The 27,428-nt window shown below is 38.7% G+C and overlaps 1 protein-coding gene, 1 long non-coding RNA gene and 1 pseudogene across 4 annotated transcripts in view; 2 read left to right on the top strand and 1 right to left on the bottom strand.

The window, feature by feature from the left end:
• Window positions 1-3,235, top strand: LOC121322630. Its single transcript, XR_005951062.1, has 3 exons — window positions 1-119; window positions 883-926; window positions 3,200-3,235. It is a non-coding gene; the product is annotated as an uncharacterized LOC121322630 (long non-coding RNA).
• Window positions 3,236-3,850: 615 nt separating this feature from the next.
• LOC121323445 overlaps window positions 3,851-27,428 on the top strand; it is a 43,600-nt pseudogene continuing 20,022 nt past the window's right edge.
• The window catches only part of LOC121322629 (5-hydroxytryptamine receptor 2B-like), a 19,425-nt gene continuing 2,176 nt past the window's right edge, over window positions 10,180-27,428 (bottom strand). The window contains exons 2-6 of one of the 3 annotated variants that reach the window (XM_041262804.1): window positions 26,894-27,428; window positions 22,003-22,203; window positions 17,354-18,261; window positions 14,843-16,865; window positions 10,180-10,265 (exon numbers count right to left, since the gene is read on the bottom strand). The exon at window positions 26,894-27,428 is cut by the window's right edge and continues 102 nt beyond it. In XM_041262804.1, coding sequence (XP_041118738.1) covers window positions 16,788-16,865; window positions 17,354-18,261; window positions 22,003-22,203; window positions 26,894-27,314 — 1,608 coding nt within the window. In that variant the 5' untranslated portion in view covers window positions 27,315-27,428 and the 3' untranslated portion in view covers window positions 10,180-10,265; window positions 14,843-16,787. Of the gene's footprint in view, window positions 10,266-14,842; window positions 18,262-22,002; window positions 22,204-26,893 lie in introns of those variants that run through there. The other 2 variants (XM_041262805.1, XM_041262806.1) reach the window with 2 other exon arrangements.

Here is a 27,428-nt window from a genome sequence, read left to right as displayed (position 1 = left end):
CCTGTGAGCTTCATTGTGAGTCAACTTTGAAGGAAGGATTATTTGTGTTTTTATTGGTGTGGTGGTGTTCATTTCAGATGTATTTATACAGCGGCTGAAGTGCAGATGACAACATATGAGTACGTTCTTTAAGTAGAGACACTTCAATGGTTAACTTCAGTAATATTGGGCTACTCAGAGCGATGATCTGAGACGCATTGTGTTTTGAACTTTGTCTTTCGCTTCAGTATCTGCATATCCCAATACTGTATCTACACACTGCGATGCTGTATTGTACTGTACTGTGTAATGGTAAATCAATCATCATTATCGTTTCTTAGCAATAACAGTGGCCTACGGATTTTGTTAAGAAACGCGGAGTTCAGGTTTAATCGGCTCCACATGCTGGAATTGAAGAATGTGTTGTATTCCTCGCATCTGGGGTTCTTTTCTGCAGTTTATTTGTACTAAATTTCAAGTAGCACAAATGTTTTCAGGTCTGAAAACATACCTCGTTGTTTTGAAGCAGATGTCACACACATCACATAAATCGGGAAGACATAATATTGGCACTTCCCACTGTTTAGAATTGGCGTAAGAACGTTTCCCTCAAAAGAAAGAGAACAGATAGTTTCTAGATAATAAAGTGTTACTTTTCATTTCTCTCGTCTCAGAATATAGTCCCATTTTGGCAGCTTGTCTGTGGTGTAAAGCGGGGCAGTGTGTTACTCTTCCAGCCATGTGTAAATGGCTGTCTATTTTATTTTTTTACTTGTCATACATTATTTTAAACCACTGAAGCCTAGGTCTTGTTTGCTGAGCCTGTCCCTGAATGAAAGGCAATAGTTATTGTATTCTTCTCCTCCTGCAAGCTACAGTAAGATTGCCCTTTTCTTTTTACAGCTGGAATTATATCTCTCATAGATGAGGAAGAGCCTCATCTCAAGGTAAGTCTATCCCTAGTGGCACTTGATGGGGTTTATTTGAAGTCTTTTTGGAACTGGACAGGTGTCCTTCATATTAGTAAATACTTGAGTTGTTAAATTTGACTAGTCAACACATCAGAGTTGTGCAATGAAAGTCTAACAGCCTACTGTCACTTGAGAAAGCAAATCTGTGCAGCTGTTGTATAGTTACAGTACTTGCAATTGCATTTTATTTGCCTTGACATGGGGTTGTTGGAATTGAAAATGTAGAGCAATGTTTATGCTTGGGACGGGATGTGGTCTTTCCAGCTTTGGAGGTTTCTTTTGTTATATATATATATATATATATATATATATATATATATATATATATATATATAGAGAGAGAGAGAGAGAGAGAGAGAGAGAGAGAGAGAGAGAGAGAGAGAGAGAGGAGAGAGAGAGAGAGAGCTCTGAAAAAAATTAAGAGAACACTGCAAAATTATCAGTTTCTCTGGTTTTACTATTTATAGGTATGTGTTTGGGTAAAATGAACATTTTTGTTTTATTCTATAAGCTACTGACAACGATGCTGGGTGACTTTATGCCACTCCTGGCGCAAAAATTCAAGCAGCTCGGCTTTGTTTGATGGCTTGTGAAGAGATTGGGCTGGTCATGACAGGGTCTTGATCTGGTGGTCCTCCATCCACACCTTGATTGACCTGGCTGTGTGGCATGGAGCACTGTCCTGCTGGAAAAACCAATCCTCAGTTGGGGAACATTGTCAGAGCAGAAGAAAGCAAGTTTTCTTCCAGGACAACCTTGTACCAAATCAATATTTGGCGTGACCACCCTTTTCCTTCAAAATAGCATCAATTCTTCTAGGTACACTTGCACACAGTTTTTGAAGAAAATCGACAGGTAGGTTGGCCCAAACATCTTGGAGAACTAACCACAGTTCTTCTGTGAATTTAGGCAGCCTCAGTTGCTTCTCTGTCTTCATGTAATCCCAGACAGACTCGATGATGTTGAGATCAGGGCTCTGTGAGGGCCATAAAATCATTTCCAGGACTCCTTGTTCTTCTTTACGCTGAAGATAGTTCTTATTGACTTTCGCTGTATGTTTGGGGTTGTTTTCATGCTACAGAATAAATTCCTCCCTGATGGTATTGCATGATGAATAAGTATCAGCCTGTACTTCTCAGCTTTGAGGAGACCATTAATTCTGACCAAATCCCCAACTCCATTTGCAGAAATGCATCCCCAAACTTGCAAGGAACCTCCACCATGCTTCACTGTTGCCTGCAGACACTCATTCGTGTACCGCTGTCCAGCCCTTCGGCGAACAAACTGACTTCTGCTAAGCCAAATATTTCAAATTTTGACTCATCAGTCCAGAGCACCTGCTACCATTTTTCTGCACCCCAGTTCCTGTGTTTTTGTGCATAGTTGAGTCGCTTGGCCTTGTTTCCACGTCGGAGGTATGGCTTTTTGGCCGCAAGTCTTCCATGAAGGCCACTTCTGACTAGACTTCTCCGGACAGTAGATGGGTGTACCAGGATCCCACTGGGAGAGACCTTGCTGATGCAGTATAACTACCTTGTGTCTTGTTGCTGTGCTCAGTCTTGCCATGGTGGATGACTTTTGACAGTAAACTTTTGTCTTCAGCAACCTCGCCTTGTCAGCTGAGTTTAGCTGTTCCTCACCCAGTTTTATTCCTTCTACACAGCTGTTTCTGTTTCAGTTAATGATTGTGTTTCAACCTACATATTGAACTGATGATCATTAGCTCCTGTTTGGTATAATTGTTTAATCATACACCTGACTATATGCCTGCAAAATCCCTGACTTTGTGCAAGTGTACCTAGAAGAATTGATGCTGTTTTGAAGGCAAAGGGTGGTCACACCAAATATGGATTTGATTTAGATTTTTCTTCTGTTCACTCACTTTGCATTTAGTTAATTGATAAATATAATCTGTTAACATGTCTATTTTTGAAAGCATTCTTACTTTACAGCATTTTTTCACACCTGCCTAAAACTTTTGCACAGTACTGTGTGTGTGTGTGTGTGTGTGTGTGTGTGTGTGTGTGTGTGTGTGTGTGTGTGTATGTGTATATATTGAGGGAAGGCCTTTTCTTGGCAGTGCCTGGGTGGTGTGATGCAGCTTCCACTTCCTGATTATTGATCCAACTGTGCTCACTGGGATATCCAAACACTTGGATATTATTTTGTACCCTTTCCCTAATCTATGCATTTGTATTACTTTATCTCTAACTTCTGTAGAATGCTCTTTGGTCTTCATTTTCCTTCAGATTCACAGCCTTACCAATGATCCTTCAACAGTGGGGTTTTTATCCAGAAAATGTGACAGCAACTTTAATGGTTCACAGGTGGAGGCCAATAGTAAGGTAATTGTGTCCTCGTTAGGGCAATTTCTTTCATCGGTGCAAACTGGGAGCTTCCACAGAACAGGGGTTGAATACTTATGCAAACAAGATATTGCAGTTTTTTTATTTTTCTTAAAAATATTTCCCAACATAAAACCAATGTCACCTTACAATAATTGATTTTGAGTTTAAGTGTTTTAAAAAAAATATCGAACGGAATGAAATTTCAATGTACCATTTGTAATTCAGTAATATGAGAGAAATGGTCAAGGGTCTGAATACTTTTGCAAGGCACTGTGTGTATATATATATATATATATATATATATATATATATATATATATATATATATATATGTGTGTGTGTATATATATATATATATATATATGTGTGTGTGTATGTATGTATGTATGTATGTGTGTGTGTATATATATATATATATATATATATATATATATATATATATAGATTATATATAATATATATAAAATTTATATATATATAAATAATCGATTTTATGTAGCAAAAATATGGGCTTTATTCTTAAACTCTTGTTTCTTTCTTTAACTTTAGGAGTTTGCCCTGCCCAAGCTGGATACTGTGGTCAGTGATTTCTGGGCTGAGATTTCAGAGTCTGTTGATAAAATGTAAGAATTCTATTGCGCCCCATGAGTTAGTTTAAAATTACAATATTGAGTTGTGCTTTGCAGTTGTAAAGAATACCACAACAAACCCAGTTATTTTTAAATGAAGAAAACTAACAAGCGAGCGAGTGAATGAATGAATGAATGATTGAATAAATAAATACTATCTCCAACCTTCAGTTGGACTTTCCAGGAGAAATGCTTTATAAGTTGGTTGGATACATGTAGGTGCCAGGACCATGTGTGTCATTTTGGGGTCACGATGCAAACAGCAACAATCGTACTCTTTAATAACCTTTCCACTGTGACTGTATGGAAAAGATGTTTGATGTGTGTGTTTGCCCTGTCTCTTCCAGCGAGGTTCTGTATGAAGATGAGACCTTCCGGAGCCGGGAGTTTGCTACTCTGGTGGCCTCCAAAGTGTTCTATCATCTTGGTGCATTCGAGGAAGCCCTGAACTATGCACTGGGTGCCGGGGATCTGTTCAACGTCTCAGATGACTCTTAATATGTGGAGACGATAATCTGTGAGTAAAACTCTTTATTGAAGGGCCAGGTATCTTTAAGTCATAAAACATTATGAAGATTAAAAAAAAAAAGGAGGAATAATCCAAAAGGGATTTTCAAGGTCAGCATTTGCAGATATACAGTGCAGCAGGCCACTGTAATCTTACTATGACAATCATTGACGCTGTTGTGAGTCTGTAATCCTGAAGTGTAAGCCTGTTTCCCTGACTGCCCTTGTCATGGAAGTTTACACCTCAAACTCTTGTAAGACAGAGACTTAGTAGAACAAACAAGATTGAGTAAACAAGTTTAATAGTTTGCAAACCCAAGAGCACACTCAACACACGTAGGTGTTTAGGAATACCAAATTATGCTCTGACTACACAGAGCCAGTAAGCATAATATATACCTTGTAACCTACAGTTATTGCGAGCCAATCACAGAAGCTTAACTCAGTATGCGTTGGATAGCAACAGCTTGAAAGATTAAGATGAGACCAATCATATGCAACAATAACAACTTATCTAAATTGCAAGCATCCTATAATTAGACCTATTCTAACTAAGCTGGTGACATTTCTGAGAACTGTCACAGATGCAGCTTGCGGTTGCTAAATAAAAAGATCTTCCTCTTTCTTGCTAGTAGTCAGTATTTTTACATTCCTTATAGGAGTCGCTTGCCCTGCAGCAAGAAAGAGGAAGTATGTTCAAAGACAAGTACCAGTACATAATACATTATTATTATTATTATATTATACCTAAATCTTATAACCTGTGATAGCATTTAAACCTGAGCTTGGAAACCCTAAACAATCATAGCAGTAGCAACATTGTAATTTTCCCACCACACCCTGCAGCAAAGTGCATCGATCACTACACAAATGAGCGGGTTGAGAACATAGAGGAAGAGCATCGACCCCCGTCTGGAGGGCATTGTCAACAAGATGTTCCTGCGCTGCCTAGGAGATTACAAGTACAAGCAGGCCATCAGCATCGCTCTTGAGACATGCAGGCTCGACATCTTTGAGAGGACCATCCTCGAGTCTGTAAGTGCCACTGTCCTACCTTGGAAATGCACTTTACTGTGAGCAGTAAGAACATTACAGCCAAGGTCAATTTTAGAACAGTATAGTGTGTCCTGGAATGAATTAGTACTGTAAAGTATGTTGTTTAGACCAGATCACTACTAGAAGATCTTTTTGAATAGTGTGTAAACATGTGTTCTTTTTTAATACATTTTTTTTAACTTTTGTTTTTTCCAGACCAATGTTGGAGGGATGCTGGCCTACAGCCTGAAGGTTTGCATGTCTTTGGTGCAGAACAAACAGTTTCGCAACAAGATGCTCAGAGTGCTGGTCAAGCTCTACATGAACCTGGAGAAGCCAGACTTCATCAAAGTTTGCCATGTACTGCACCTACCTGAAGGAGCACTGAACAGTGCATATAATATTCAGCATGCTGACTTCAGTGTTTGTATACCTACTAATACCGTTGGTCAGTTGTGTAGTACAGGGATGGAAGTAAGGCTCCCATTGCATAGCAGAGTGATCCATTCCTGGTTTTACTGTGAGTTTAATAAGACACATCTGAGCTTGTTACCTATAACCCTGGGCCAATCAGGCTTGTATTAAAACCTGGAATGGGGAAAACCGCTATGCATTATGAATGTTATTTCTGTCCCTGTAGTATAATGAATTTGGTTTAGAATAAAGACCGAAATTATGGTAATTGCAGTGATGGAGAATTACATGCATTGTAGATTCTTACCATGCAGTTATTGCTCCGGTAAACTGTAGAAAGGTATTTGTTTGAACCCTGTGGACCGCTGACTGTCCTCTTGCCTCCCCTGGTCAGTGTCTGATATTCCTGGATGACCCTCAGGCGGTGAGTGATATCCTGGAGAAGCTTGTGAAGGAGGATAACCTGCTGATGGCCTATCAGATCTGCTTCGACCTGTATGAGAGTGCCAGCCAGCAGTTCCTATCCTCTGTCATCCAGAACCTGCGCACTGTCGGCACGCCTATCCCCAGCGTGCCTGGCTCCACCAACACCGGCACTGTGCCCACTGCAGACAAGGACAGGTGAGTGCAGCAGTGTGTGGCTGCCCAGGGTTTGTGTATCTCAAGGTCACACAGTACTAGGTTAATCCTGTCTCTTCCAGTTATTGCAATTAAAGTAGAGCCTAATGATCCAATGTGGATAAACATTTGAACAGAGTTGAATAAAAATAAATAAATAATCCATTTGCTTTTGATACAATTGTGTAAACCAGGAATATGTCATGACAAATAGGCCCACATCTTTTCTTTTTTCCTTTCTTCAAAAGAGGAGTAGAACCATCATTTCTATTTGAATGTTGCACTAATACACAAAATAGGTTCGTACTGCTCTTTTAAAGGAAATCTGTAAAACAGGTGTAGGTCATCTTTCTATAGAACACACTCTATAGCTGCTTTCACACTGACACTCCTACCCGGGTCTGGACCCGGGTTCTGGCTACCTTGGGTCACAATCCTGCTTAGTGAGAAACCGTCCCACCTCGGGATGTGAGTCAACATACTTTGACCTGGATTGAGCAAGGCAAAATGCATGAAGGTGGACGAAATAACAAACTGCCACGTCTACGGGAAGATTTCACTTCCACAAGGAATGTTTTTGTTTATTCTGTTTCGTCATATTTTTGTTGACTGAGACATACCATGAGCCAGATAACAGCAGGGATGATGAAACATTTGCTCTAACCCAACATTTGGGCAGACGGTTCAATCCAGAGAAGCTTGGCTGGAAGCGTTCGTAACAAGCTGCTTCCGGGGCATTGATACGCGTATTGTGCACTTGCGTCTCTCATAAATCAGGTCAAGCCTGCTTTATCAAAAATTGCTTGGCCGACCCGCATGACATTGGGTCCTGACCTGGGTAGTGCATGCCAGTGTGAAAGGGGCTGATGGTGATGATGATGATGATGTGTAATGTAATAGCTGCAGATACAATAGCGGAGTCTAGTTTTCTCATTCCCCTTCTTCTATTCTTTTCTTTCATTCTGTTGCAATAATAGGCCCGTGTTCTCCTGAAATGTTTATTTGGATGTCTTTTTCTGTTCCAGTGATGCCATGGAAACAGATGATAAGACTGGCAGCTCACCAGGAAAGCCAGCAGAATTGGTGGGTAAATCTAAGCAGCGATGTTGTCCATCTACCACAGCTTTTTAGAAAATTCACGGGAGACACATACATATTATTACAGAGGTGCTTCTTCTGCTTATAGTGATCACTGGAGACAAGAGTACAAATCTATTTAATAGCATTTAATAATGACCCACATGCTGTAGTGTGAACCAGGAATGGGGACAGTAAACATGCATGTTATAAATGGGTGTAATTTACACTTGAGTCACTTACTGTTTGTGAGGTCCACACAGACAGTGTCTTAAGAGTGTACTGATCACGAAGATGGAGCATTGGTTCATCTAAACAAAAACAACTCCCTGTCTTTCCATTGTAGAAGGAAGAACACAAAGACCAGAACTCAAAGATGATTAAAATATTAAGTGGAGAAATGGCCATTGAACTACAACTCCAATTCCTGATCAGAAAAAAACCACACAGACTTGATGATTCTAAAAAACACAAAGGTAAGATACCAATTGTTTTTCTTGTTTGTAGTCAGAATGTTTAAATGTAAATAACCTCTAGACAGAAGCTTGCAATGTTCATGAGTACATGCAAAGTCACAGCTTGCTTTTTATATCCTTTGACAATAAAACTGGTCTATGTCAGCCATTCCTATAACTATTCTCCCACGTGTTAAGTTGTACAACATATTCACAGTTAACTTGCCTAGTGTATATCTGTCTTGCAGAGCAGATTGGGTCTTAACCACTTACAAGTTCTGTTTTTTCCAAAAGGATGCAGTACGGAATTCTGTCTGCCACACCGCAACTGTTATAGCCAACTCCTTCATGCATACTGGAAAAACAAGCGACCAGTTTCTCAGGTAACGCACTGCACACCTTTCTCCTGCAAACTTTCCTATGCATGCTTCTTTACACACAAGGTGCCCATGCTGATAACCTAGCATTTCTTTAATTGTCTTTCTTAAGATATGTAAGTAGGGCTTTTGATTTTATCCTATAGTTTTAAGACAAAGCCAAGCTAGCTCGCATAGCAATTGCAGAAGTATAAAGAACTGCCATTTATTCATAATTAGTTTGTTTGTTGAGCGTACCCAGATTTTAATGGTAGATAGCCAGCTCTGGATGACTAAGCTTTATAATAAGCCCTGTTGATTTCTGTCTTTTGATGTTTTAATGGTGTGTTTTCTAAACCTAACAGAGAGAACTTGGAGTGGTTGGCTAGAGCCACAAACTGGGCAAAATTCACTGCTACTGCCAGCCTGGGAGTTATTCACGAGGTAAGTCTGTACGAGCAAAGGCACATACTTTTGTTTAATACATGGCCAGAGGCTTTTTAAATTATTATTTTTGTACCAATGGACTACTGATTTGTACTGCTATCTGCTTAGTATTTAATGTAATCTGTTGTATTCTGTATTTCTAATTCTAAAACACTCGATAGAGCTACATTTAGAAACACTAAAAGTATCCTAAATTTGAAATGACAAGCTTTTCAACTAGAAGTCTGTTCCAATGTCGTCTTTGAGTCAATTTGTTTTGAATCCTTGATCTGTCTAATGCATAGCTATATCCATCGTGTGCAACAACCCCAACGATTAAACTCCATACTACAATAACATATATTGTGTGGGTTTCAACAGCTTTAGGATATTAAATATGCAGTTGTTACTTTTATCCTTTAGCTGTATGTTTTTGATTTTATATCATTTACATTCAGGGCCATGAGAAGGAGGCGCTGCAGTTAATGGCCACGTACCTGCCCAAGGACACATCACCTGGCTCAGCCTATCAGGAGGGAGGAGGCCTGTACGCTCTGGGGTTGATCCATGCCAACCACGATGGTGACATCACTGACTACCTGCTCAGCCAGCTGAAGAACGCCAGTAACGATATGAGTGTCTGTCCGCAGCGGGACAGGGAAAACATTGAGAAACTACTGTTACAAAAAATTGGGGCAAAGTAAAGACAAACTTGAAAATAAGGTTAAACCATCTTTAATGTATAGAATAATAGAGTATAGAATAGTGAAGAATGAAACTGACAAAATCCCACAAAATTTAGTATGTGTGGTGTTTTTATTATTATTTTTTTTAATTTACTTATTTAAATACATGTAAGTGATAACTACTGTGAATTTAGTGAATTGGTCCCATTTGGTTTCTGTTCCCTGCTGCATCGCTGTTCTCTCTCCACAGATTGTGCGTCACGGAGGCTGTCTGGGTCTGGGGCTGGCTGCCCTGGGAACTGCCCGACAGGACGTGTACGACCTGCTCAAGTCCAACCTCTACCAAGATGATGCTGTTACAGGTAGACGTGGCATTTTTAACATAGCATTTTCAAGGAATCGTGTAGGGAACAGCAGAGGAGAAACCAGTTCATAGAGAAAAAAATTATTAACGTACATACAGTATTAATGCATCTTCACGTTTTCTTTAATTTACTTTGGAGATATGGGGCTAACTTAAGACTACTGTTTAGAAGTAGTTTTAAAATATTTTGAGACCCCTTTTCTGTCGCTGTGCACCAGGGGAGGCAGCAGGACTGGCTCTGGGGCTGGTGATGCTGGGTTCCAAGTCTGCCCAGGCCATCAAGGACATGGTGGGGTATGCCCAGGAGACGCAGCACGAGAAGATTCTCAGCGGGCTGGCAGTTGGCATCGCCCTTGTTATGTACGGCAGGATGGAGGAGGCAGACACGCTCATTGACAGCCTGTGCAGGGATAAGGTGAGAGATCAGCTCAATAACACATAGGTCTGACAAAATTCTTCTTCTCTCGAAGAACAGTAAACACGTTCAGGATTGGACCACTGCAGTCTTCTGTGAAAACTCCCATTGATTGCTTGAGTTAGTTTGCTGCCCTAATGGTTTGGTGTTTGTGTTTACAGGACCCTGTCCTCCGACATTCTGGAATGTACACGGTCAGCATGGCATACTGCGGCTCGGGGAACAACAAAGCCATCCAACGCCTTCTCCGTGTAGCTGTGAGTGACCTCTTTCTACAATAGCATTCTTTCAGTAGACTAGACAACCCATCAACATGATTATTTAGCGCTCCTTTTTAAGGCGATGAATTGATTTATTGATGCATTCTGTCATTTGACAAGCCTGTGTATCATTTTTGTGTAAAGGGTTTAAGTAAAGGAAAGTTTTTAACAAATTTGTAATCTGCAATTATTTTTTGCTTTGAGCGCAGGGCTTCTCTGCTCCACTCAGGTCTGACTCCCTGAATCTGCATGCGACTGAGCTCACCTTCTTCCCCCTGCCCCGCCCCCTGTGAGTGTTTAGTGATGGGATTGGGTCTATGCAGGAGTCTTCAAAGTAACAGAGCAAATTAAGAGCGTTGTGCTGGAATTACAAATACTGCATTGTCCGAGCTACAAATACAATGCCTGTTTGGCAATTATTTTCTGAAGTACGACGACGAGAAAGTAAAGAAAGTAATGTTTGGGATACTCCGTTAACACAACTAATCTGTGTGACCATTTAATGAGATGGCACTCTACAAAACTTCAAACAAAATCTGCATTTATTCATCTGAACTAGCCCTAAGAAAAACCACCAAGGTCGTTCCAGAAGTTGTGTCTTTGGTCAGAAGTATTAAAACAACCTCAGTCCCTAGTGAGCAGGTACTTCGTAGTGCTGGGCAGATTGTAGGCAAGTGTAAGTCAACTCTTAAATTAAAACATGTAAGCCATGGACAACACTCTTGTTACAAAACTGCTGTGGAGAGTGATAACTTATTTTTATTTATTTTTGTTGTTCTCTTGATTGGTTGTTACTCTGACTTGTTATGGATTTAAACAAATGTTTTTTTTTTGTTTTGTCTTGTTTGTTTTTTTTGTTGGGGGGGGATTTTGCTTTAACCCCTAACTGCTGCAAACGAATAATGTAAAAAAAATAAAAAAAAATAAAAAAAATTAATATTTTGTAATTACTTTATGCATAAACACATGTAATCAATGTAATATTCATAATAGTTTTTAAAGCGTTACTAGCAATGTTACATGGTAATCCACAGCTCCACATGTATTACTGCAGGTTTTTTCTCTTTACCCTTTCGTAACGTCGATTAAATAGATGCATCTGCTTTTTTGGAGAATGATATATCGATAGTGAAAAATGAGGCATCGCCCCATGCTTTTAATTTGTTTGTTTATTTTATTTGACTAATTAGATTGAAATTCAATAAATTGTTCTGTACTGTCCCGAAAAAAAAGTTTTATCAATGCCACATTTGATGATGTTAAACATCAATGTTTCTCTTTTTTGCATGTATGTTTTTGGCATATGCATGTGTGTAATCGTGCTTTTTTTTAATCAATGTGTTAGGTGAGCGATGTCAGCGATGATGTCAGAAGGACAGCTGTGGAGTCAATTGGATTTATTATGTTCAGGTAAGGTCAAGTTCTCCTTCATATTTATATGTTCCTGTGTTGGCCACTGGGTGTCTCTGTTGAGTAAGTATTCCCATGATTGTTCACAAAGCCTAACTGCCAGGTTTGATGAATTGCTCCATATGTGTATACACAAAGGGAAAATTCCTTTCATAGTTGCAGGAATATTTTCCAAACAGGTTTTGACTTACTGTTTCTTTGCACATATTTTGCCATATTTTGTTTACATATTAACATTTTTTTTTAACACCCAAAATAATCTGCTGAATTGATCACTTCCTCTGAATGCTAGGTCCAGGATGATTTATGGCAATTTATCTTCTTGTACAAATTGCCAGCCACAGTATATCCACCTTAAACCTGTAGTATTGCATAAGTATTTTGTTAGGCAACTAACAAAATGATAGATGATCTGATCTATATATAGATATTTAAATGTAGATCTGTAAGATTCACCTACAGTCTGTAGCATGACACATGTAGTTAATCCTGTAGTTGAAGATTCTCTGGATTTAAAAGGGAAACCTTACACAATTTCAACCCAAATGCTACCTGTTATATTTGAAAGGTTTGGCAAGAAAGAGTTAGATCCCCAGTGCTTTTTTCAGTCCTGTTCTATGAATCCAGAGACCTTGGCAAATGACTGTTAAAATATAATATATTTTATTAAAAAGAAAATGAGATTTTGCAGAGCAGTGCTGATTTTGTTAATCTGAGAGGCTTATACATGACAGCAGATCTGTCACAGGCGAGAATGGCATTTTCCTGGGATTACTGTTTTTAGCTGGCTTTGTACTGGTTTAAAACATTGGCTTTATTACCATCAAAGTATTTGACCATTGCTGAATTTTTCCATATAGATCTCCTGTAAGCTATTTTGTGCAGCTAGAGGAGTAACCCTGGGGACATTCCTGTACCTAAGATAAACAATTACACTGGTACAAGAAAAGGGCTCCTTCTATATAAAGCACCCACGAATACTACACATTCTTTTAAAGCAGTGCATCATTTCAAGACAGTGCAGCTCCGCTTAGTGAAAAACTGTGAGGTTTGCATCGCAACTGAAAATAAGTAAGCCACAGATGATTAAATGCAGTGGTAGTCCTGACAGTAAAATACTGTACTGTTATGTCATTTTAATTCAAAGGCTGTTACACATAACACGGCACGGCAGTTAAACTAGGCACCCTCACGAGGTGATCACTTCTCAGGTATACTGTAGTAAAATAGGATTCTGCAGCCTTGAGTAAACATAATCGTGTTCATATAACAAACTGCTTACCCACTAGGACATGTTTTGGTTGTTTTGATGTATTGTCCTCAGTGACTGATCACTATTGACGTTTGTATACTGTATTTAAACTGCTGATATGCAGAGGTGCTTTTGCTAATTGTAATGTAACGTGGCCAAGGGCAGTGTAAATGACCAGGCTGCAATCTTGATTTACAGTTTAAAACTGGTGTTGGTTTTATTTTGGGGAAAAAACCGCTGATAAAATAAACCTAGCTGTCAGTTGGAGCACTAACTAAACAATGTTTTGCATGGTCTCTTTCTGACGTCTGGACTGATAGGCCGTTTACCCAAATCAAAACAGTTCATACGTTCCCCTCAGAACCACACATTATTGTTTGGGACTTGCTTGTAAGTCTAATAGTTTTGATTAATGTCTTTAATGGTTTTTAACTCTAAAGTTGTAAAATTTTAGTACTGAACTATTTTCACTAGGGAATTTTCATTTCTAATAGATTTTAGTTTCAGCTATAACTGCAGCCTCTGTCTTGCCTTTGTGTGCTCTTGTAAATGAGGCATTGAAGTGTAGTCTGAATGAGTTTTTGCTAGTAAAGTGAAGAACTGTATAAACTACTCTGCATAGAACTAGGGTGGCCCTTTTTAGCTTGACATCTTATTGTAAACCTCTGTTTGAAGTGACGTGCTTCTTAGAAAGTTATCTGGAGGAGTCTAAGTCTACCTTATTGCTCCAAATAAGTTCTGCTTGGTAGGAGTGTAAGACTGTGTAAAGGTTGTGCAATACCTGTGTTTTAATTCAATACCTGCGTGTCTGTTTGGTGATGTGCTTCTTGTTTTTGGCTGTTGGTCACGTGTAAATGTTTGGTTACAGATTGAACATTATGGATTTAATGCATGAGAGCTAATAATTGTCTTTCTGAGATCTACTGAGATTCATTCCCAGTTCAGCAGCAGGAGTTGACTGAGGCATACTTCCCAGTAGTTACAAATACAATTTCAGTTGATATTTGCTGGAGCTGATCTCCTGGTCCTCAAACCCTCCACTCTGCCCAGAAGTCCTGTACTGTACAGAGGTTGAGTTTGTGCAGTATTTCATGTTGGTGTAGGTGTTTGAGATTGATCGGTCTGCTGCAGTCCTGAGTGTGAGCTGGAAGGAATGCAAGGACTGTTGAATTGTGCTGTCCCTGGAGTGCTTGGCCAATTGTTGCCTTTTTTGGCATGCTGCTCAGTTCTGTATTCACCATTTGGGGAGCTTGTCCCATGTGCGAGGGGGTGGGGATGGAGGGGGGGGGAGCTTACTGTACACTTACAATATTGTGTTTTGTATAGTTTTTTGCTTTTGCAGCATGAATGATTGAAAGGGAACAGCTTCTGTATACTGTAGATCTGTTAAAGCGTCCTGGAATTGGTTTATTACCTTATTTAAAGTCACCCGAATGGGCCATATGGGTTCCATAAGGGAAACAATTACAATCTCACATTCATGCAGGGTGGCTCGGTTCATTAAAATGATTGGCACGATATATTATCACCACATGCTTAGAATTTGAATGCATGCATGTAACTATTTCGTTCAAGTACATATGGCATTCGGAGGCATGAGAAATAATATTTATATTGAAGAAAGTCTTTATTGCACTTACATGATGGTTTAGCTTGAGCATGTCACTTCAGGCAACTTCACTTTGAAAAATACCTCTTGTGGGCGTAGACTGTAACAGAAGGTGGAATCCAGCACTCTATTGTATGTCTAGTCCTGTAGCTGTGGAGGGACCACACAAGGAAATACAAATCAGCCTCCTGAAAAGACTCATGGAAATGAAAGTCCAGTGAACTCGCAAGCATTATCTACAGAGCCAGCCTCGTGCAGTTCACTGTGAGCATGAGAAGGTGGTGCAATGCAGAAACACAGTGTGCTTCTGGTTAGCCTTCGAGTCCTTGTACTTTCCTCCTTTATCTGTTTATAAAGAACAGTACTTCATCTTTACATATAAATGTACCCGTCACATGCACAGCAATATTAAACAGTGCTGCGGGCTAAGCAGAGGAACTGAGGGCCTTTTATTTTTTCATCCAAAAAAGGCTGTGCAATATTTAGTTGTAAGATAAACCTGTTGTAAATCATCCCTGTGTTTAGAATAAATCCTTAGCTCCAAGAATTTCGAAACTTTCCTGGGTTTAATTTCTGGGTATCTACCACTCGCTATGTGCTTAACTCTTGGTTGGGGTGGGAGTTTAGCAAGGCGCTATACTAGACTGTCGGTATCCAACCTTTCAGGCAAGCTTATAACTTGCTGCTTTGATGGCCCACAAATCTAAACTCTTGGTAAATTACAGTTTACCACTTAAACCGGGTTTAAACCTCAAAATGAGTCTTAATTTCAACTACAAAGTTCAATGTTACAAGATGCAATGTACTGGCTGTAGATTAATTCACAAGGAAAGGTTACTTTGCAGCATTAGTCTAGAGTGGGTTTAAAATGGGTCTAAAATAAACCACTAAATGGGTCTTGCTAAACCAATTAATTGGTCTAGGTGTTTGGTACGTTTTAATTTAGACCAAATTTAATGGTTTAACGGGTTGATCCAAACCCCAATTTAGTACCAAGGTAATGGTCTAAATAAGTAGCATGCTGCAATTGACCTTGGAGTTTTCCAGGGAGAGAAGATATCTATTAATGTCATTTGTGTAGACGGCACTAACTGGCAAATCTGTCAAATTAATTGAAGCATCCCCTTTAAAACTTGCTGTATTTTTCATTGTGGTGCCTGGCATTCAACAAATGTATACAAGTTTAATAAATGCCCAATGTTGCAGAGAAATTACAGTTAACTCCTGCATTGCCACAGTTGCTTCTAGAACTTCTTTTAGAGAGGGGACACAGACTGTGATTGTAGTCGAATGTCATTACTTCGTCTTGTAGGAAGTGTCTTAATCAAATGTTTGTACAAATCATTGACTCAAAAATGTTGATGTGCTTCCCACATCATTCCACAGGCAGTTACGGCATGTGTAAACCAAAGGCTAATCTTGACAATGTGCCTAATTGATTATTCTTTTTCCCGCTATAGATATTAAACAGCTATCATCATAAACCTTTGCTAACTTGGCTCAGGAGTAAACCTCATCAGCACTGTTTATGTCTTCTGGCGTGGAAGGGAGAAAAAAAACAGACTCTATCATGTTTTAAAACAAGCACAGCTTTATGTGTGATTGTGACTCTGTACATTCAATACACAGAATGAGCTTCGTCATACAGGCTTCATTGTTCTTGAAGACTTTACTGTCCTTGTTAAAACAGAAATAAACCAAGTTAAATAATTTCAGTATACCAAAATCCTATGGGACAGAGGGACAGTTATATTGTTAGTTATCTTTATTTTGGCAACCTCCTTTTGAAAGAATTCAAAAAAAGAAAAAACACTAGAGGGAAGTCTGTTTTCAGCTCCTATTCTCATGTTTCTCAAGGAGTTTTCAGCCATTAGTGAAAATAGGTCCCTTATAATCCTGGTGTTTCATTTCCATTAATTCAGTACCCAAACTACAAGAAAAAGTAAAGAAGTATTTCCCCTCTGTGCTGATGGAGATTATAGATCCATGGCAATGCAGGAATTGAATAGGAGATCAGGATTACTCCTCCACCTGATTTGGTAGTGCCGTGTCTCCTGTAAAAAAAAAAACACAAGCATATGTTGTTTCTCTACTAATAATTAAACAGGCTGTTGGCTTCTAAAAATAAAAAGTCCAATATCAGTCTCCCAGTCCTTTCTGGCATAAGAATCTGTCATTTTCAGTATTTTTCTTATATTTTGGTAAGGTAGCACTGTCTGTAGGAAATGTTACAGGAGCTTTTATTAAGGCAATTCCCCCAATAGTTTATTTATTTATGTATTTATTTATTTATTTTTTATATATAGAAATAACAGTTGGGGAGTGCCTAAAATCTGTTCCTTACGGTGGAATATTAGTAGGGCCTGCCTTTCTTTTTCAGCTCACGGGTGCCCATTCAGAGCTCATTTGGATGGCACAGTGCCACAACCAGCAGAAATCCTGGCTGTACCAGTGCAATTTTGCCTGGGAGTTGCCTCTTCTTCAGGAAAGCCTAACACAAATGTATAGCAGTGGCACTAACAATCGGCTACACATAGCTGACCTGCTCCTCTTGCTTGCCTCCCTCGTTCTCAGTGAGGAATAAGGTGTCGAGCAGGATAGTGGTGGAGGACTGGATGCATGTTGGTGCAGGCCTTAGGCACAGTGGACTTTGGTAGGGCACTGGACTAATACCATTCCTCATGCTGTGCTTCATAAACAGCTTGGAGTTCTCTGCCATGGATGAACGAAAGGAGATCCTGGTTAACGTCTTGCGGTTCACCTTGGGTGGCCTAGACCCACCATAGTCGCAAGTGATGTATCGGCTAAAAGCCTTCCGGAATGTCTTATTGAAGAGTGTGTAGACGAGAGGGTTGATGCCGGAGGCGACATACCCTACCCAGACAAAGATGTCCATTAGCCTGCCTAAAACTTCCTGACTGCAGGTCTCACAAAACACAGAGGCTACGTTGGTGATAAAGAATGGGCACCACATGACTACAAAGAGGAAGAAGACAATACCCAATACTTTGGACGCTCGCTGCTCATTGCTGATGTTCTGCATTGACTTCTTGCCCATAGCTGACATCCTTCTAATAGGTATCTCTTTCCCGGTGATGTCGTTGTTATTGACGCGGACGTTGGACTGGACCTCTTTCCTGGAGCTGTCAAGCATGACCTCCTGCTCTGGTGAGGATCCTGATGGCGGCAGCTCTCTTTGGAAGATGGTGGACACAGTTGACCAGGTGAAGCGCTGGTGCGTCTTAAACCTGAGCAGGTAGGCCTTTTTCCGCAGAACCTGGATGGTCAGCAGGTAGATGACCATCATGATGGCCAGTGGGACAAAGAAAGCTGCTGTAGAACCAAAGATAATGAACCCCCGAAACCGATCGTTGTTCAACAGACATGTCTTATTTTTGAAGGTGTTGGTTTCGTCTTGAAGGCCTTTGATTGGAATGGGAATGGCAATTCCTGGAAGAGAAGAGAGGACAGTTTCACTTGCCTAGTATGTGACCTGCCTGTGTCTTGGTTCTGCATTGCTGATCAGGCTGAATTAATATTCTAAGAATGGCTTGCACTGACCTTATTAATTACAGTGATTTGTTAAATAAATAATTAATTGGTAATGAAGGATATGGATTTTTCTGTGTAACGTTAATTAGCATAATTGCCTACTTAGTTTAAGGTACTTGCTTAGTTCAATTTTTGTATTAAGATCTAGAGTTATGTTAACTTCTCAATGCACCATTTCTACTTGTGTAGAGAGTGGGTGTTTTTAAATTCATCCAGAAACTGACCTTCGTATGATTTAGAGGCATATAAAAAGTCTGTAATTCATTTGCAGGCACCAAAGTGGCGTGCTAGGAGACTGGTAAATGAGAGGGGGAATTTTTAAAATGTTTGTGTTATACTGTAAAAGGGAATCTAAATACACAATAAAGAAACGTGTATTGTTACTAAGATAGAAAGAACATCATGAGTGCCTGATAATTTAGTTTCAGCTATCGACTTCCTAAATGTTGGGTTCCTTAATTTTACTTATTCATGTATTTATTTATTTATTTATTTACTTGAATTTCAGCATCTCATTTGCTTTGTCAGAGAAAGCCGTTTTGAAGTTAATTGCCTTGCATATTCTAGTCAGTGATATCTGCCTTAACGCATCATAAATAAAGTGACTGTAGATGGCTATATTGGTATAAACCCTTCCCTGGTAGTGAGTTCAGGGTTGAGGTGCAACAAAAACAGTGATGTTAACCTCAATCCTGTGAAGCTCCGCCAAGATGCTGTAGCCAACTTCTGATATTAATGTTTGGGCAGCCCAGTCCAGTATAATAGTCTGATCTATTTATGAAACTTGTGCATGTATTTATATATGCTAGTAATGTGTTTAACAGAATTTCTTCTGACCTCAGTAATTCTTATAATAAAAAGGGTTCACTGGTCGGTCAAACATGAAGTATGCTTTCCCAGATGATTCGTGAAGTAGGTACAGGTATAGAGTATTGGTTTTGAATACATAGCTTTTTGTTTTTGTTATTTTGCCTTTGTTTAAGAATGAGTCGGTATTTTTCTACCAGTCTTGCATTACATAGTTAAGACTTGGTAGCTGCAGGATTACAGGTTTGATGGTGAAACATGCATCTTGTATAGATAAGTTAGATTTAGTTTATACTACTGGAGCCCTGTTTTAATCGGCTTAAGTTGGTCTGTTGTCCAGCATGTGTGGTGCGTGCCTCTGTCTTGTGAAGTAGATGTGGAGGCACAGTGATTTATTTAATCCCTTTCTAAACGTTTCAATATTTAGGTAATGAGAATGTTGCTCAATGAACCTTGGCCAGTGTTTTAGATGGAATGTTTTCCTTACACACAAGATGTATTCTTTTGTTGGAGGATTCATAAAAGAATATACAATTATATAGGGAACAGAAAGCAATTTCTTGACTAACATAAACATGCTCCTTTAGTATTGGTCACGTACACCAACTGTGTAGAGAACCCAGAATTAAAGTTTATTTAATCCCAGATGTACTGTGCTGTCAAGTAAGTTTGCCTGCTGCAAGATTCCAGTATTCCAGAGTTCTGTGTTCAATTTACTGACTTTCATATCCCAGTACTGTGCCCCTCTATTTCCTGTATTAACGAAAAAGGCCAATAAGGACTGAGCCCCAACCCGGACCCCTGGGTTAAGTTTGAGGATTGTATGTATGTGGACAACATATTTGCATTTGTTCATTTCCCTATAACATATTTTACCATACATGCACATATGTTTTAACTGGCTGCTATATATTGCACACATTTTCCTGACAGAGGCCCTGTGTTTTTTTTAATTGCACTGTTGAGCTAGTGTTAACTTTTCATTGCTCTGTAAGTACGGAGTTGGATTTAACTTTAAAGGTCCTAGACTGCATTCTCAATTCTGTGGCCTTATGGTTAGTTTCTCCTTGTATACCCAAGTAAATATTCCCCGTTTCAATGGGTGGAAGCAAGTTATCATTTGCCATTATTTAAAACCGGTATACCTAGCACCTAGTTTCTCTTGTCTCATGCAGCAATTTAAAAAAAAGTAATGAATGGTGGTTACAAAATTAGGTAAAAAATGCATTTGTTTTAAACCCAGACCTGTTAAGAAACTTTATCTTGAAAAGCTGCAAGTAAAGAATGGTACAAAATCTTCCAGTGAGCAGCTGTGAACATGCTAGCAGATAACAGCTTAATTTCTACGAATGGTTTATAGAATGTCTGACCAAACCAAACCAACCAAACTAACAAGACAGTAGGAGTGGTGTACTGTATAGTACTGGGTTAGGTCTAGGTCTGGGGGATGACTGCCAAGACACAAGCGTTAAATAAATATTCTGTGGATAGCTGTCCAGAAGAAAGCTAATTTGTACTTTCGTAGAAAATGATTGCTAAGGTGGGGAGCTCACTGTCTGCTCTGCTTTGACTTGTGGAAAGATGCATGATCATTAATGCACTGATTCCAGCCAAATACAATCAAAAATAAATACAGACCTGAAATGTTATGCTTTTAAAGCAACATTATTTCTTATTGAAAGCCCAGAGCCAGTTTGCCACTCAACACAAACAATATTTTTGGAATGTGACATGTTGTAAAACTTCGGAGGTTCCTATGAAGGACAGAAGTATTGCTTTCATTCATATTTTATTTTGTAAATTCAACAAGGTTATTTGTTAATGTAGAGGGGAAAAAAAACAATTGTGCAAAAGCTTTAACTATTCTTCCATAAAGCTGGAGCTTAACCAGTACTAGTCCAGACAGGCCACTAAATAGTTATCTTTCCTTTTGAGTGTATGGCTAGAATGATGTAAAACCACTGCCCTGCCTGCATAGCTGAGTGGGATTGAGAATAAAAATGACAGCGTGCTGGTGATTACTCAAGAGCAGGAGATTTGACCCCCTTGACTTTGTCCCAGTTCCTTTCCTAGCTCTGAAGACCCTTTCCCTAAACAAACTCAAATTAGGTCTCTGTCTAAACATTGCAAATCCACCCTACTTGTATTCACACATTGTTTGTGTTTTACCGAGAAAATGAACCCCAACAGGTCAAATGTAGGTCCACAGAGGTCCTGTAGATTGTGAAATTGCCAGGCTTTTTTACAAGGCTTCTTTTTTTGTTTTAATTTCAGAATATATCAGAAGTTTCCTGTTGTGTTTTCAGAGCAGGGTATTTACCTTTTTAGCTTGGCTGTAGGAAATGTAGGGCATCCTTGGAAAACAGAAAGCAGAAGATGTCTGGTCTGTTTCAGAGTGAACGACTTCACTAATTTGGTCAAAGTGAATTGCTATTCTTTTTTAATGAACATATGCTAGCGTGTTCAAATATACAAAATAGAAAAAGGATTGCCTGCTAGTTCAATGCCTCCAAGCAATTAGTTAAGCAATTGTTCCTAATGTTCGTGCCAACACCAGTATTATCTCTTAGACAAATTATGAGACTTGTTTTACACACTCCAGGTCATATTCTTGTAAAAGCTTGAGACTGCTTTGCTTTTTGAGTAAAAGTTGGAAGTTAACAGAATACATCTTTAAAAAAAGTTTTGTATGCATGGTGGTAGCGGCTCTCATTGGTTTATTGCATTACGGAAATGGAGTTGGGTGGCTACATCTCTTTTTGCAGTATTTAAGCAATATTGTTTTGTCTTGGCACTGATGCATGCATATGCTAAATGGATCAGACCTCTTACCTATAGAAATCAGCCACACCACGGCTATCTTGCCCATGGCTTTGGCTCTTGATTTGAACTGGCTGTGCTGAATGGGCTTCTTGATGGCGATGTAGCGATCCAGGGAGATTGCACAGAGATGCATGATCGAGGCTGTGGAGAAAAGAACGTCCAGGAATATCCAGATAGGGCAAAGTGAGGTGGGCAGAGGCCACTCTGAGTCTGAAACAGAGCACAAGATCAAGAAGAAAGAAGCAGTCACTTGACCAGTTCTAAGGAATATGCCGTGCACTGCAATCAAGTGTCTGATGTTTCAACTTACATGTTTATCAAATAAATACAATGTGAGTTTAGATAAACCTGTGATCTTCCCAGAAACATGTGAAGTTATGATATGAAGTCTCTTGCAGTTGAGGGTTATTGCACTTGTACACTTTGTGGGTAGATTAGTCTCAGTAACCAGCTGCATTGTTAAAATGCTTTTTAGATGATGTATCTGCATACAGTTTGTTACTGTTCAGTTTTTTCCATGGAGCCTCGTTGGCTGTTGGCTCAGTAGATGGCACACTTCACCTCTTAATGTAATGATCAGAGCGCTTTTTTACTGGGTTCTTTCTTGCAAGTGCCATTTAGTAAGTAATCAGGCAAGAGTGTACGCTTGAAATTCTGTTAAGTTTGACAGTAAAATATTTTCTTTATCGACGTGAACCAAAACAAAAAATTCTGCATTAGGGGAAGGCAGGTTATAAATGGGTCTATGGAGTTAGACACGTTGATAAAGAAGAGCCATTGAAAGGAAAGAAAGCCATTTATTTCACCTAGTAGACCTCGAACCATGCACAATGCATTGCTCTGGGTCCAGCAGTCCATTGTACTGAGCTGTGTATTTTCACTAACCTTTGTTATCCGGTGATGGGAGACAATTAATTCACCCCAAGCTAAGGTGCAGTATGCAATGCACAAATAGTGAACTTAAGCAAAACCTGAAACGCTTATATAAAAAATCATCAAAACTGAAACTTATTTGAGCCTATATGTAAAGATATAGATATCCAATTTAAACATGTTTTAATTGGTGTGTTTGCTGTTTTTTTGCTTAACGTGCAGTGGTGAGCTGATCTAGGAAAGTTGCCATTGGTAGCTTGTGTCACATGTAATAGGGGTTCAGATGAAAACTATGTTTATGTAGTAGGCTATAAGGCATTACCTGAGAAGTAGTTTTGTTAGCTTGTATTTCTGTTCCTGTTGAAAACTTTGTTTTTCAAATGCAAACCCCAACAGAAACAGCCCCATTACACGCTTCAACAGGATAACGAATTGGACATGTAAATGTATTATTATTTGAAATATAATTGATTTAAGAGATACGCTTCTCGGAATTCAACGGCCGTGATCTGAGTTTGCTGTTTTCATCAACGCTACGTTTGTGGTTGGCATCTGGGTTTGTCTTTATCTGATCACAAATGCCATCCCTGTCTCTGAACTTTTAGAATTCGAAGCTTCATTTTGTATTACACAAGATAGCTTTTAGGGCCTTTTAAACACTGCTTTAAAATACATTGTAGTTTCCTTTTCAGCATAAAAATAGGAAGCCTCTATGTTCCATTTTATTTCTATTATATAAAAGTTCCCTTTTCAAAGGTGAATAAAACAAGTTAAAGATTTGTCAGAATCCATCTTATTTTTATTCAGCTTTTAGAACAATTAATTTATTTAAATTGTGGATCGTAATTACAGACAAAGTTGTGATGGAATATTATGGATACTAATGTTACTTTGCGTGTTCTATCTGTAAATTAGGAACACTGTGTGCCTTTATCTTATTTATTTTAAATATTATGAATAGTGTTTAGCAGCCAATACAAATAAAATGACTGAAATCCCATCTGTCTGTAATATGGAATTGTAGATCACTTCTACCACACCAATATTTGAAGAAACTAAGACTGGAGCCCATGTGAATGCAATTACCTCAGCTTTGTTTATTTATACTGTAAAGTTTACTTATTTATTTAATTTTTTTTTAAGAGGGTAGCATTTTGTTTACAGGAAGCCCTTAATTTACATTAAAAGCAGGTTACAATTACGAAAAGCCACTTGATAAATCATAAGTGCTCTGCATATTTTTTTTTTGTTTGTTTTTTAAATCCTTTATTCATTTTTTTTCCAACATCCTTGCCAGCTTTTATAATATAGTATCAGTTAAAAATGTTTGTGTGACTTTTGGAGGATCCTGACAGTCTTTAAAAAAAAAAAATGACTTCTCTTTCTCTCGAGGGCAGACACAAGAGGTTTGAAACTAACCTGAACACATGCTCTCTATTCATTTATTCCGCTTGCTTTAGAAAAATGAATACAAATCACAGTTCCAGGAACAGCTAGCTCCATTATATGAAACCTCCCTGATTGGCTTTTTTTTTGTAAAGCTCAGAAAATGCTGAGCAAGACCACCAGATGTGAAAGCAGGTTACCAGAATAAATTACTGAAGCTGTACTTGAAAAAAAAAATTGCAAAAAACATTTAAATGCACCAGTATTGTAACTGTTGTGTGGTTGCTAAAGTTTTGCTGTTCCCATTTCTTTACTAGAGTGCTAAATCTACCACCAGTTATCTATCTATCTATCTATCTATCTATCTATCTATTTAGCTGTATGACTCTGCAGTATCTCTGTTTGATATATAAGGACTACAAGTGGAGTTCATCAGTAGTGTTTTCACAGACCAATCACTAACATTGTAACCCTGTTACATAAAAAATATTATTGTCAAAATAAGTTTGCAGTGGTCGCAGCCTTTGATAAAGGCTTTCTAGTAGCACAGCAAAGTTAATTAAAGTCCAGGTATGTTTTAAATTGCTTAAGTAGCTTGGTTTCACTACAGGCGTTTGTTCCTAATTGTTTTAGGCATATGTTTCATTTGATGAGAGCAGGGGGGAATCTGGGTGAAATAAAATCCCTTTGTTTAAAATGGTTGGTAAGGCCGAGAAGGTTCTCTGGGTTTTTGAGACTACCTTCTCGAAATCTCTAACAAAGAAAGTAAAGGTTAAATATTCTAACTTAAAATTAACTTAATTTTAAAGAATCTATTGACAATGTTTTATTATTGTTAATTTTCCTCAATATTATACTTTTTTTCATTGGAACCTGATAAAAAAACTCATGGAGGGAACCTCTATATTTGAGTAATATATATATATATATATATATATATATATATATATATATATATATATATATATATATATATATATATATATATATATATATAGATAGATAGATAGATAGAGAAGGATAGTCTAGATAGAGAAAGTGTGTGTGTATATATATGTATATATATATAATTATTTTTTAATATTTTTTTTTTTTTGGATGGACATACTTTTTTTGCTATTGGTTTATCCTTCTGGGATATTCAGGGTTGTTTATTTTTGGGGGATTTATTTATTTATTTTTTTCTTTCTCTTGGAAAACCAACATTCTGCTGGCAACTCTTTCCAGGGAGTGGTAAGACCAGTCTATGATGGGTTTTTTCATCGAGGAAGGTTGTTTTTTCTTTTCACAGTGCAGAGACTGAACTGAACTTAAGTTATTAACTGCTGTGCTCAAAGTAAATTATAAGTGGTTGGGGAAACAACAGTGACAGTTACTTTTGGGTATATACTTCTTTCTCTGGTTATTGTTGATTGGTTTGCTGCAGTGTCAGTATTCGTCTGTGTTTGAGGGTTCTATGTCGTTTGTATGTCTGTATGTTACAAGACACTTGAATTTGAATTTAAACTTTCCCTTGTGTTTTTTTTTAATTAAGTGTGGCAATTCTTTCTAATTTGGGGAGGTTGTTACAACATTTCTTGCAAGGCTTTCCCAAATAAAACGTTCCGTGCTGCGATACTTGAGCTGAAACGTTTATAGATGGGATGCCTTGCAGTTTTCTAGGTTAACAAAAACTAGCATGTGGTCAGCCAGCCAGCAGTACTGCATTTATATATATATATATATATATATATATATATATATATATATATATATATATATATATATATATATATATATATATATATATATATATATATTATATAGCCCTGTGCTTTGTAATACTGCGCATTAGCAGGACCGCATCCCTTGGGTGTAGAGGGCTTGTTAGGTGGCTTGCCTGTCTTAGAGGCAGGAGTACACAGGCTTGCAGACCCTGGCTTCCTAGAACGTGCTTTAGGAAGGTGATCCTTTCAGTTTTTTTGTTTAGCCAGAGTTCCTTCTGCTTTGCAGATGTTCAAAATCAGAACCTGTGAAAGGTTTTTCTTGCTCAAAGAAAAGGTTCTACACAAGGCTTACCTAGTGTATTAAATAGGGTTTTAATTATGAGAATTTGGAATTGCATTGACTTTTTATTTGAGAGAGCTGGAAATAAGCATTTAGGCAGCATGCCATTTTTTTATTGAAAGAATATAAAGGTTATATAAAAAAGTAATTATATATGCATGGGACGGAAGAAGCCAATATTGATCCAGTTACATTGCAACTAAGAATTCAGATATCGATGGAACCTACTGAAAATAATTTTATTAAATGCAATAAAAATGCCTTTAATAAACACGGTGCTGCTGTGCACCAAACACCTCAAAGATAAACAAAACTGTCTTGTCTTTCCGCCATGTAAGCTGTCTTCAGTTATCCTGTACCCTCTGGCTGCCCAGTTCTCTGTTCAATTTCCTATAATAAATAAACTGACAACTCACTTTTAATAATTCTATTGTGTGTGTATGTATATGTGTGTGTATGTTTGTATGTATGTATGTGTATAATTTCATGATCGCTGTATCCAGCCTTGCAGCTGAAGAGCCATGCAGGAGACACACACACACACACACTCACACACTCACACACATGCACATTTGTGCACCAGTTGCATACTTACTGAAGAGCACAGTGGTGAGAGCAATGGGCATGACCAAGAGCCCAACCAGCAAGTCTGCCACCGCCAGCGACATCAGGAAGTAATTGGTGGCGTTCTGCAGCTTCCTCTCCAGCGAGACGGCCAGGATCACCAGTATGTTGCCCCCAAGGGTGGGGATGATGAACACGATGATGAGCAGGGCAGCCCAGCACAGTTCCTCTCCTCCTCCTCCTCCTTGGGCAGCACCTGGTACCCCCACCAGTGCACTCAGCCTTGGTGGCTGGAAGGACTCTGAATAGGAAGAATTGGCAGCTAAGGGGAAAGGCCACTGCATCTGGCTGTCCTGCAGAGAGATGCTGCCGCCATGCTCTGACATGTCTTTGTTGTTCACGTGTTTTCCTGTCTTCGCTGGTCCCGGTGTATCCTGGGGCTTAGCCAGCATGGTCACAGGGCCCGCAGTCCACGGGGGGCTGCAGTTTGCTGGGTTAGTCTCCTAGTCGTCACTGTGCTGTATTTCCAAATAGAAAGAGACCAGAAATGTTTTTTAATAATCTGC

Source organism: Polyodon spathula, chromosome 11, assembly GCF_017654505.1.
Source record: "Polyodon spathula isolate WHYD16114869_AA chromosome 11, ASM1765450v1, whole genome shotgun sequence".
Lineage (NCBI taxonomy): Eukaryota > Metazoa > Chordata > Actinopteri > Acipenseriformes > Polyodontidae > Polyodon > Polyodon spathula.
This window is presented reverse-complemented; position numbering and strand designations above follow the sequence as displayed.